The 13,070-nt window shown below is 46.1% G+C and overlaps 1 protein-coding gene across 3 annotated transcripts in view; it reads left to right on the plus strand.

The window, feature by feature from the left end:
* Positions 1 to 1,079: 1,079 nt before the first annotated feature.
* FAM188A (family with sequence similarity 188 member A) overlaps positions 1,080 to 13,070 on the plus strand; it is a 71,001-nt gene continuing 59,010 nt past the window's right edge. Inside the window, exons 1-4 of one of the 3 annotated variants that reach the window (XM_019508349.1) lie at positions 1,081 to 1,340; positions 7,921 to 8,000; positions 11,246 to 11,303; positions 11,713 to 11,886. In XM_019508349.1, the coding sequence (XP_019363894.1) occupies positions 1,244 to 1,340; positions 7,921 to 8,000; positions 11,246 to 11,303; positions 11,713 to 11,886 (409 nt within the window). In that variant the 5' untranslated portion in view covers positions 1,081 to 1,243. Of the gene's footprint in view, positions 1,341 to 7,920; positions 8,001 to 11,245; positions 11,304 to 11,712; positions 11,887 to 13,070 lie in introns of those variants that run through there. The other 2 variants (XM_019508350.1, XM_019508351.1) reach the window with 2 other exon arrangements.

The following is a 13,070-nucleotide window of genomic DNA, read 5'->3' on the forward strand; positions in this document are numbered from 1 at the left end:
GGCTCTAACTCTATCAGTTACTGACCTAAAGTCTTGTGAAATTCTTGAATCAGTTTATACAGTAGAAAGAGTGTATAGAGAGGATTATTAGGTGTTAAGGTTCTCCATCTTTTGAAATTAGCTTTCTGGTACGTGCAGGTCTGAAATTATTATTTCCCCTCCCTTTACTGTTAAGTGTTGTGCAGGTATACAAGATGCACCTTCAAACATGCTTCAGACCGTGGGGATTGTGCATGGGGAGCACCACAGACAGCACAAACTTGCTGTTCCAGCACCAGTCCCTGAAGCATGCATGAGATGACTCTTGTGCAGAAGTCTAGCTGGGCAGCTAGGATAAATGTTTCTCTAGGTCAGAGGATGATCCTAAATTAAAGCCATTATTCAGGTTCTTTGGAGCAGTACTTTTCTAGCTAAAGGTGTATGACAAGGCCCAGTCCTCGCTCAGCCCTTGTTATTTCCAAGATAGGGTTGGAGACTTGAGTCCAATCCAGAAAAGCAAAGGTATAGAGGTGCCCAACTCCTATACAAGGGGGTTACACCCTGGAATAAAACTCAAGGCAACTAAATACCTTCCTGGGTCAAGACTACAGGCTCGACGCAAAGCCTGCTGCAATCAATGAGCCTTGCAAGGTGCTCTGGGGACAAGCAATCTTTTTTATCATCACGACGGAGCAGTCGTGTCCTTAGGCCAAGACGGCTACGACCGAAAACCCTACATCAATGAGGCTTTACGCTTGGGTCAAGGTTGAAATGTCAAAGCAAAGCCTCGGGTGGGAGGGGGGGCGCTGAACAAACCCCTTCGTCCGTACACTTCGTACTCGGCACCAGCAGCGGGGATGGAGGGAGGGCCGGGCCCGCAACCTCCCGTCCACCCGCTGCACCTGCTCTAGGCCACCGCCGACCCCGCCGCTTCAGCCCCCGCGGGCCTCCTCTGGTCCTAGCCTCCGCCTCCGCCTTGCTCCCCGCGCCCCGCCCCCAGCCAACTGCAGCCCAGCGCACGCGCGCGGTGCCGCAGGAGGGCGAGCCGGCGGGGCGCGCGGCGCTACCCAATTCCCCTTCCGCTTCCGCCACCCGCGTCCCGGAAGAGGAAGTAGCCGTCGGGGAGCGACGGGTTTCCGCGAGTCTGACCGGCCGGTAGCTGCGGCCCCGCCCCGGCTCTCGCCCATGTCCAGGGAAGGCGGGTCGGCCGCCACATCTAGTCCCATCGCCAGGAGCCGCCCGGGCCGAGTGCCGCTTTCGTGCCATGGCTGAGCTGAGCGCGGAGCTTGTGCACCTGGTGTGGGGCAAGAGCGCGGGGCCCCGCGGCCTCGCCGACACCATCTTCTGCCGCTGGGCGCAAGGTACCGCTCGGCCCCTCCCCGCCCCGCCCCTCCCGCGCAAGCGTCTTGGGGAGGGTCTCTCGCTCTCCGCCAGGCCCAGGCGCCTTCTTCCCCCTGCACGACCTCCCCCAGCCCCATTTCCTCCCGCCTGCCTTTACCAGCCTTCTTCCTGCCCCCCCAAGAAGGGGCCCTGACAAACTGCACAGACAAGGCACCATGGCAGTGGGAGCTGCATCAGATCTGTGAAGCAGAGATGAGCCCCATGCGCCTGCACCCTTGACCTTGGCTGAAGCTGTTTGTGACCCATGAAAAAAGTGATGCAGTCATGTCCCAAAGGAGAGGTCCTTCCAGCACCTGGCAGCCCCTGGCAATCTCCTCTCTCTCAAGCTGGAGAAGGGGATTAGAAGAGTAATGAAGGAAAGTTACTTTTCAGATTGCCGTCTCTGATAGCAGGTAGATGCACACGTGCGTGGGTCTTCTGGTGTTGCGCTCCACAGCCGGGGGGTGGGGTGGGGGGGTGTCCTTGTGCTTTCTGCTTATCTTTACACTGTTACACTGAGAAGAATCTAGTTTGCAAATGGTTTGGTCAGACTGGGGAGAAACTTAGGCCCCAGCCTGCCACAGATGCTGCGCCTGCTTAATGTTGTAGTTCAGGGGTTTGCAACCTTTTTAAGGAGTGTACCCCTTCTGGATACACTTTTGGCGGGGTGGGGAGGGGTGTGAGGGGAGACATTATCAGCTACACCGGCCAAAAAAGCCAGTATCAAATGATGTTAATTCTCCTTTTATTGGGGCCAATGAAATAAGGCACTGGTGTATCAGTGCGCCTGTACTGGAATTGTCATTTCAGACCCAGATGCTCACTGGGTAAAAATAACAAAGCTGGTAGAACAAGTTTATCTGAATTGACAGGTGAAGTTAGGAGACAGGAAAGTAGTTAAAGGGATGCTATCATTATGGTGAAAATTTAGGGAGAGACTTTCAGACATAGATGGTAAAGTCACTGGGAGCTGAATCTAACTTGTCTTTTGAAATATAACTCATATTTTTCAGTTTGAGCCCAATAAAAAGCATGACAATGCAGTAAGCAGGGTTACTAAAATATGATGTACTTTCTATTTACATAAATACGCTTGACCTGCCCAGTACACTGCTTTACTCAGTAACCTACTAACGGTACATATGGCCCGCTGTCTTTTCTGAAATATAGCTTAAATATCTGGTTGTGGGCTGCCATTTTAATGCATAAAGGTTTTACAAAGTTTAGAAGGAAATAACAGTATTGACATTTATTTTTGCAATATGTTTCATTAACTAATTAGACTTGTGGTGCCCAACCTTTTTGCCTGGCAGGCCAGATGAATGGTGCCTCATCCCACCACACAAGGGAGAGGTACCTGATCTGGCTGTGGCCCAGACCCAACCTGGTCCTGCAGGGTGGGGTGGGAGGTGGCCCTGGGCTGGGGGAGTGGGATGTGAGTTGGCCCAGCCCCAATCCAGAAGCAGGGAGGGGCAAGTGCAAGACTTGAGAATTTGGCAGTGGGGAGGGTGGCTGTACTAATGGCCACTGCTTCCCCCACCCCACCTCCCTTCCCTTCCACCAAATTTCTGGGTCCATGAGGATCCCTGTGGACCTGATGAGATGGCTCTATGGGCTGCATTTGGCCCATGGGCCAGAGGTCGAGCGCTACTAAATTAGATTAAACACCACTTCTCAATGTTATCTTCCAAGATATAATTTGACGACAAATTTTTATTTGTGTGTGAATTTATTAAAATGTACAGGGTGAAGTCCAAAAGCATCATTGAAGCATCACTCTCTGCCATGCCTGTATCTTCCAGTTGTATAGTAATTAGTATTGTGAGTTGCTGTGCATTTTGGAAGGGTAAAATTGGGATTTAGGAAGTTTTCAATTCTGTCACTTACGGTGCTGCTGTCTCACTGTACATCAGGTTAGGACAACTTGACCAGTTTTTTTATTTTCCCAATCTGCAAAGTATAAATAACATTTATTTGCCTATTCTACAGGAATGCAGTTGAAGATGAATGTTGGTACAGTACTTTGTGTGTGCAAATTACTATGAAAATGCTAGCACATATTGTTTTCATAGACTTCAAGGTTAGAAAGAAAGCAGCTGTTTTGCATTCAGTCATTTTACCAAGTATAATGATATCTGACGTATAAACTTCCATTATTTACTTAAATGGATTGTTGTCTCTGATACCTACTGCTAGCTCATGTTTATTTCAAATAATGAATACTGAGAGAGACAACATACATGACTAGATGCCTTTTTCCTTTTTACCATGGGAAGTAGATGTAGAGAAGGTAATGTAAAGCCCAAGTCTGTCTTATTCCTTGTAAGGGTAGAAACCCTATGTTGGGTCTCCTAGTCATGTACTTGTTTAATTGTTATATAAATCCTGTCATTACTTCAGATACTTTACTGTTGATTTGGGAATGGCAACTGTTAAGGAAAGAAGGGTCTTATAGGCAGATACTGACAACACACCAGAGCTATCTGAAAACCTGCTTGGTTTTCTGTTGACTTGCCTTTCCACTTAACAGCCTGCCAGGGTCATTGGAGCTTGGGAGACAGCTCCTTGAGGACTTTCTCCCTCCTTATCAGCACACTGGTTGGAATTTTGTTTCAAAACTACGAGATAAACCATTACAAATTTTTTAAATAATTGCTTTGGAGTCTATTTCCCAGAGAATTTTAGAATTACTGGGTTTTATTCCAAATCAGAGAAAACCCAGACATCTGAATTCTCAAATCTTCTGCCAGATGAAATGGCTGTTCTTCACACAGCACAACAGAAAATGTTAAACAATCAAATCTTGTGTCAGTTGCTAGTCTAGAGTTTGCATGCAGCTGAATTACATGTTAGCGTTAAAAAAAAGGAAGTGGTTTAAGTAAAAGCTGGCACAGCACAAAAATCAGCGAGCAATGTGAGGTGTTTGTAGCTAAAATTAGGGTTGCACCAATAGAGATTTTTGTGGCTGATACCAATAACTGATTTTTAAGGAGGCATGTTGGCCAATGCTTCTGATTTCTGATACCAGCCCTGCAGGTGGAGAGCGCCCTCCCCCCCACACCAGACTTACCAGCTGGAGGCGGAAGAGAAGGGACATGGGGGCAGGCAGATCAAGGTCCCTGTGGGGAGGGAGGAGAGGGGCTGGGGTAAGCGCTGCCCAGCCGAGGCAGGGCAGGAGCTGGATGGTGCAGCGGGTCATCTAGAGAGGCAAGGGGGGCAGCTGCTACCGCCACTCAGCCGGGAGCTGCTGAGCCATTGCTTGCCTGCTTGTTCAGGAGGGTGTGTGCCCCTGGATCTGCTCAGGGCAGGCTGGGACTGCACCAAGCTCTTTCCGGTGGGGTGGGGCTGCGCTGGGGGAGGTCTATGGGAGGGGCACACGCCCCCCATGCCCTTCCCCACACCCCTGCGCACCCCAGGATGAGCCACAGCACCATCCTGCACCCCCCCCCACCCTGGCTGAGCAGCACTTGACCCTGGCCCAGCTCCCAACCCCCTCCTCCCTTCCCACGGGGGCCTTGATCTGCCCCCCAGTGCCCTTTCCTTTCCCCTCCCACTACACCAGATTTACTAGCTGGAGGCAGCTCTTCAGGTTGCTGAGCTGTGCTCCTCCCTGCCTGTGTTGTGCTGTGGCTGTGCATGTGCACAGGCCATTTACTGGCTAAATTATCAGCCTGATATGGCCAGTTTCCAATGTATTAAATTTTCTTTATATCGGAGCTGATCCAATATCCGACTGATGTATTGGTGCACCTCTAGTTAAAGTGTACCCCCAGAACAGATGAGTACATTTTTTTAAGTGATGATGTAAAACAGGGCTGTCCAGCTGGTAGCCATTAAGCTGCATGTGACCACTGAGGGCTTAACCTGGCCCTCTACTCTCTGTTCAGGTGCTGCTCCTGTTATCATTCTTGTGCTGCTGTCACTGGGATCTCCTGGGTCCCCCTCCCTCTTCCAGCTTCTGCTTCCTGACCTCCCCCCACCTGTGGATGGGGATGGCACAGTCTGTGATCCCTTTCCTTCCCTCCATGATTCTCTCTGCAGCTGGAATTAATGTTGGGGGAAAAAAATAGATAGACTGACGCTGTATAGAAGACAGCAAGGGAAACTTGTAAAGAGGCAGAGGTGGCAGGGTGACTTGATAATAAAAGAATCAATTTCATTCAGAAATAGAGGCAGTCATGTGAAGAGGCTGGAAAGATACAATATGGTCAGACCAATAAGGCCAAACTTACCTCAAACATACTGTCTTACTCTGTGTGTACTTTTTGCAGCTGGTAGTGTAGCTGCTTCTGTTAGTAGGCATTGTCAATTGGCAGCACAAATGAGTTGTACCCTCAGTCCCATGTGGATGCTGCACTGCTGGTTCGGGGCAAAGGATAGCATGTGCAGCTGCACAACTCGCTCATGCAGATTTCAGCTCATCAGGCTTAGAAGAATATGAAACAAATGCAGGCTTTCTTTATTATTGGATGTTACTGCACAGTTGGTCATTAAAGCCACTAAAAAAGTACCACAGCAATGTGTTCAGAGTGCAGGATTGCATACAATGTTAAAGGAGAATTTAGTCCGTACTAAATCCCTGTCAAACTATCTTAGACTATACATTTGAATGCCAGTAGATATGGGCAAGGAGCCATTTTAGCTCATAACTTTGGTAATACTGTATACCATAAGGGCACTTACATAAGATGAACAAAATGATACTAATGAAAGATTTGGCAGTAGTATGGAGTAATAGAGATCCTGACCCAATTAGGTGAGGGAATTGTATGTAACTTGCATCTTGGCTCTGTGTATAAATTGCATCAGTATAGATTTATGTTATTTTAACCTAGCATCCTGTTGTTTATATATTGATCTATGCTTAATTATGTTGCATCTACATTTTGCTGACTTAGACGAAGGAAAATAACTTTCCTTTCTCATTGAGGAGGAGTCTGACAAGTAATGAAGGGTCTTGTAAATTATAACAATTTAGACTAGTGTCATTAGGCATATGGTATAAAAGAACAACGTTTCGGTCTTTATAATATTCTGACTTACAGTATGTTTAGTACTAAACTGTTATTTTTTAGTAGCCAATTGGGCTTGGGTGCTTCAATCTACCAGTTGAACTTGAAGAGGAAAAGCTTCAAATGTTCTTTTTGGGGCCATTTTGAATGTGGCTGCCTTGCAGGCAGTTAGCATTACATATTCTGTGGAAGGTAGAATTCCAGAGTCTAGTTCTACAGTCATCCAAAAATCTTTACATCTAAGAAAGGGGGTTGTCAATCCTTGGCACATATGCCAGAGCATGCCACGCAAGGCCATTTTGCTGGGCATGCCACTGCCGGCCTGGGCTTTCAGCATCTGCCATCAGCCACAGAACACAGGCTGCTTGCAGCAGGCAGTGGGGAGGCTGCAAGCTCTGCTGCAGGTAGCCTGGGGGCAGGCAGCTGCTGCCCAGACCTGGGCCAAATGTGATAAGCAGCCAGGAAGCTGCAACTGGTGCATGGGGCCAGAACCCCCACCTGGCTCCATGGCCAGTGGTGGCTGCACACAAGTGTTGGGGCACATGGCAAAGAAGAGACCTGAGGTAGCACAATCCTGGCCCCTTTCTAGCTGTGTGCCCCAAGGAGCACATGCATTTGCCACCACTGTGGAACCAAGTTGGGGCTAGGGATCCCAGTGTAGTTGTTTGTAGCTTGCTCATCACCTACTATAAGCAGCCTGAGCTCCATGGTAGCAGTGACTCACCTTGGGGTGCGTGACAGAGAAGAGGCCGGGGTTGCACTTCCCCAGACCCCTTCCCCACCGTGCACCCTGAACCAGGCCTGCCCAGAGGCCAAGCTGCTCACAGCAGGCAGCCATAAGGCTGCAGGCAGCTGCACTGGGGTCCAGAACCCCACTCTGACTCTTTGCTGGCAACAGCTGCATGCATGCCTCAGGGAGTATGGTGGGGAAGAGCTAAGGTTGCCAGTGCCACAAGAAGGACTGGGCTCCTTGCAGTTGCCCTGCCAGCTGTCCCGGCACACCAACTTCTGAGTTCAGGTTGTAGGGTTTTTTGGCACTCAGCCCAAAAACGTTGCCACCCCTGATCTAAGATGTCCACTGATGGCTTCTGTTAAGACTAATAGGAAGAAGATGATCAATAGGAGCTTAAAAACTGCTTCTGCACGTAATGTAAGATAAGGTTTTTCCAATTTTCGAATAGGATTCGTATAGAATTTATTTATTACTACATCAGAATGTGATTTACAGATGTCCAGTGTGATTAAGATGATAGCGTGCTTAATTATGTTGTAGGACATTGCAACTTTTTTTGGTAATGTATACTACTGATATAAGTAACATTGTATATAGTAACCTGCCTCCCTTCCTCTTATACTCCATACGTTTTTATTTTCAAGTATCATACAACAGAATCTTGTTTAAACTCTTAAACTGGTATTGTCTTATCTACAAATTTAACTTGATGATTGAAAGTGAGGGAGGTGAGTGACATTCCTATCATGGGGGGTATGCAATAAATGCATTGTTGATTTCTGTACTTTACTAACCCTGACCTCTTTTCATTGCCAGGGTTTGTATTTAGTGAATCTGAATCAACAGCATTAGAACAATTTGAAGGTGGCCCTTGTGCAGTGATTGCACCAGTTCAGGTAATATGCACTGTTTAAAGAAATAGCTTATAATTAATAGACAACATTTCACAGTTATTTTCCTTAATTTTTACACAACCATAACTGAATACTAATATTATGCAGAAGAGAGGGTTCTGCCAAATGAATTTACAAAATCAGATAAAATCAGAGAAACAGAAGTCCAGGCAGAAGAAGGGGCACAGTCAGTCTAACCAGAGAGAGACGTTGCAGAAGTGTCATCTGGAAAGTGTGAAAGATTAATTTGTGCATTGATAACTTGAAAGAATGTATAGAAATCTCAGTTTTTTTCTTTTGCATAAATGTGCTTCTGCTGGAGCATTTACAAGAGGCAGTTATGTTTTGTCTGCTAATATTTACTATCAAAAAAGGGGAAATATTAAACTTAGTCTTAATTAGTAAAATAATTAGAGGGGAATTAAAATAACTGATTTGTAAAAATTGATCCTTTCCATTCTGGAGGCTCTCATACTGAACTTTATATGAATTGCAGTCTGCTTGACCGCCTTTGATGATAGTTTTCATATTTTCAATGTGCATGCTGCAGCTCTTTATCTTGTAGACCACCTCTACTTTCACTGAATTAACATCCCACAACATTTCCTAATAGTATTGTATCATATAAATGACTGCTGGAGTCAATCTCCTAGCTCTTTATAAAGTGGCTTAGTAGTTCTCCATAGACTTTTATGGTTTACAGACCACAATTTTGGGAGGAAAGGACACAGGTGGCCCATATGGGGGAAGAATATTCTCTTTTGCATTTGCAAGTTTGGTCTGAGCTATCAAAGAGCTTGCACCAATGCCTCTGCCACCACTATCTTCCTTTAGCAGCTGTTTTACAAATTTAGCTATCAGGATTGTTTCCCAGCAGTTATTGCTGCAAGCTGTCCTCAGTAGGTTTAGCATGCTAGCTGTGGCAAGTTTCTAGAGTGAAGTAATGTTGTATTTTGAACCATTAGTAGGAGTTGAGCGAGATGCCAGAGCAAGCTGTAAGCAGATGGCCTCCAAAGTGGGTTGTTGAGTGTGTTACAACATAGAAAGCTGTAGCAGGCCTCCATTTGGCACCATTGTCTCTGAGTTGATGGATGGGAATTAGATGGGCATCTATACGTTTGCACTAGGGTGTGGGTGGTGTGTGTGTTAATTACAGTGGCTCTCAGGAGCCACTCGAATTTAAAAAATACCTGTCATTAGAATGCGTCAGTGGACTTAATTAATCGAGCCTGCTAGAATGTTCTAATTAGTAGCCATGCTGTCACATGTATACGTTTCAAAATGGCAGTTAGGGTGCTTTAACTAAAGCTCAGATGAGCTTTAAAGCACCCCTGCCACCATTTTGAAATGCGGGCACACTGAATACATGTGACAGCAAGGTTGCTGGAGCATTCTGATTAGAACACTCCAGCAGGCTTGATTAATCAACTGTGCTCTAATGCGTTCTAATTGGAAAGCGTCGGCACAGGTATCTCTCACATATACGGGAACCTGTTGATTCTCATGATCACCTTTATAGATATAATCTCCTTTCTGAATTTGTTTTTAAAATTCAGGGATCAATTTAATGAGTTTCAGTGGGAGGGAGGAGGGAAGTGCATCTAACATAAAGATTAATCTTAGAGACAGTGAAACAAATGCCACTGGCATAGATATCTCAAGGGAGAAGGTTGGTTAAAAAGCTCTTGTAGAAGAATAGATTAGATAAGCGAGCCTGGATGAGGAGAAAAAAGAGAGGGTAGCTATGAGTGTCAAACAAATTTAACAGCCATACCTCATGCCAGAGAATGTAAATCTTTCTTTACGTTTGCATTATAGGTGGTACATGGGAATTACTGTTGCAAAACTTGTTTTCAAGTTAATGCTTTAAAGCAGGCTTGTCCACATTTTCTGTGACCCACAGTGCTGCAACAGGAAACGAAAGTAAACACGGTTTACTTTCGTTCCCACCCCTTGTCCCTCCCTCAGCAGCTTGCTAATGGCTGCTGAAGGACTGGGGAAGGGACAAGATTCCCACATGCACCATGTCAGTTTGATGTTGCCGATGCAGTGCGTGTGGGAAGAGGGGTAGCCATGTGCTGTTCGGGACAGGATGAGCCCAGCCAGAACAGCAGGGACTGAGCTGCATTTTCCCCGTATCTGCGCTGGTCAGTCCAGAGTGGCACGTAGCTCCGCCACCGCCTCTGCTGGCTGGTGCCAACCCAGGCGGGTCTCTGTCCCATCCGGAGCAGCATGCAACTGAAGCTTGATTCCCACGTGCTGCGTGACTTATTTGGCTGGCACCTTGGGCTGAGGTTTTCAAAGCTGAGTCAAAAGACCAACTTCCATTAAAATGAATGGGATTTAGAGGGCTCCAAATCTTTTATGACAACTTTGTAACATGCCTATCTACCCCTTTTTGCAAATCTCAGCCATAGTTTGGAAGCTCAGCCAAAGAACATAAGAGCTTCTGAACATAACAGCATACAAAGTGCCATGCTTGGTCAGCCCCCTGGTCCATCTAGCTCAGTATCCTGTCCCAAACAGTGGCAGAGGTGGATGCTATAGAGAGAGAGTTTTGAACTGGTTAGACCCATTTCATTGTCACTTCCTGCAACTTCATTGGTGTCAAAGGTCACATGACATAATTTCCTGATATGATACCACTTCCTGTGAGGTCATTGAATATGGCTTGCCAGCCCACTGTGTGATTAAAAAGTTCGTAATCCAGCCCCACATTCAAAAAGATTGGACACCCCTGCTTTAAAGGCTTCCATATTTGATTTTGAATGGGACATTCATAGGCAATTAGAGCAGATATCTAAGAAGGTGATGAATTTTCTGTCAGACCTGAGGCAGCATGAGCTTTTAAAAATCATACCTTACAAATTGCTGAGCTTGTTACCTGCTTACAATGATTAGTTTGATCTCTGGGCGGAAAAGGGCAGTCTTGAGAATAGCTTAGCATAGAGAACTGAGTGAAGGAGATGTATCCTGAGCACAAGAGTTGCCCAGAGTTAGAAATACACATGTGTTCTGGTATGCTCAGTTAATGTTAATAATACCTTAAGTATGCACACTAGGTTCTAATTAGATTGAATGATAAAATTAGAGAGCAGAGGATACTCTGGGAAGCTTTCATAGTTTGATTGCAAATAATCTGACAGAGGTCTGATGCTCTTTAATGTAAACAATGTGCAGTGTAGAACTGAAGTGTTAAAATGTCATATGTTCTTGTAGTCTAACAGTTATTCCTTTTAATTACAAAGGCATTCCTTTTGAAGAGACTTTTTGCTAGTGAGAAGTCTACTTGGAGAGAGTGTCAAGGTAAGTAGTTTTTGTTTGTTTATTATGATCATTATTATTGTATCTTGCATTGCAGCTTGCATTTCAAAGAGATTAACTTTTTTAACTGACTATGCTATAGTTCTGCAGGATGCACGTGCACGTGGCTGTAAACTGCAATTTTGGTACATCAGTACTGGTTTGCAGAATTTGCTTATATTGATGTATATCACTGATTGAATTGTTCATCTTGGAGTAGTTCATTTTTTAATAAATATAATTGAGATGGATTGTAATCACCTTGAGTCATATCATTCAGAGGCTGGTTTTATAATTCTTCCTTCCAATTTGGCCTCACCAACTAATAAGTAGGTGTGTACACTTAGCACTAATAGCATGCTTAAGATGGTGATTAACAGCAGTTTGGCTGATTGAAGTTCTGATCTTTCAGAAGAAGAACAGAAGAACCTCCTCTCACATACATTATGCGACATTTTGGAAATGGTTTGCTCTGATAATTCAGAATCATACTCTTTGGCAACATGGATAAGAGGCAAAACAACCGAAGAAACTGCTAGTATTTCTGAGAGTCCTGCAGAGTCAAGTCATCAAGAGGAACAACCTTGTAAGCTGAATTTCTCCTCTAAATGCCCTGTTGTCTTCTGAGGAATATTTCATTCTTTTAGGGAATTCTCAACATCTGTGCAATACACTATGTGTATAACTCTTTCATTATTATCAGATAAGGATTTTTTTTCTTTCTGCTTCATTGTTATAGGTGGATTTTCTTTCAGTAATATAAGATTTAAATAAGTCTCAACTCCGGCCTGGTGTCATATTCCATTCTATAAAAACTGTCAGTCAGAGTAGTTTCAGATTTGTTTCTTTTGAGGTCATGCAATTTGAGAGCTTTTTAAAAGGAATACTACACTTTTTTTTTAAAGCTTTTTAGAGGCTGACATGTTACTAACTGCTGTTCAAGCAATATAACCACATTGTCAGCTACTTTTCCCACGCCTGGGATATCTGCCTAACATTGTACTTTTGCTCAGTGATGGACTCTTATGAAAAGTTAGTAAAATGTTAGGGTATGTCTTAGAGGTGCACTGATACGTTGCTCGGATGTCGGATCGGTACCGATATAAAGACAATTGTCTGTATTGGATATCGGGCCAATAATTTGTCCGATCAATGCCCAAAACTGGTAAATTGGAAGTGAGGAGGGGAAGGAAGGAGTGTGGGGGGGGGGAGAGATCAAGGCCCCCCCGGGGTTGAAGGAGGGGGGCAGGGGCTGCCCCGGCGGGGAAGGCATGGGAGGGAGGTGCAGCTTGTGAGGTGGGGGCAGCTCCTGCCACTGCTTGTACCCCAGGTGGGTGGTGGGGAGGGGGGCATGTGTCCCTGGATCTGTGCAGCATGGCATGGGGTGGGCTGCAGCTGTAGTGTGGAGCTGCCACTGCGCAGGGCTTTTCTTGCTGGGGGCTGGGCTTGGAGCAGGCTCCAACGGCACTGGGAGGAGGATGCAGCCACCCCAGATTTCATCTCAGCTCCACTCCCATCCCTGCACTACTGCCTGGCACAGCCCTGGCTTTTCCCGGTGCTTGGGTGGAGGTGAGGCATTTAGCTAGGGTTGCTCTGGGTGGCGGTGTGCGGCTGGGAGTAGAGCTGCGGCGAAATTTGGGGTGGCTGCAGCCTCTTCCCAGCATTGCTGGAGCCTGCTCTGAGCACAGCCCCCAGCAAGAAGAGCCCCGCATAGCACCACCTCTGGCTCCACCCCACAGCTGCAGTCCGCCCCGCGTGCCGCTCCCTCCC

This window comes from Gavialis gangeticus, unplaced genomic scaffold (genome assembly GCF_001723915.1).
Source record: "Gavialis gangeticus isolate Ggan-Ray unplaced genomic scaffold, GavGan_comp1, whole genome shotgun sequence".
NCBI lineage: Eukaryota > Metazoa > Chordata > Crocodylia > Gavialidae > Gavialis > Gavialis gangeticus.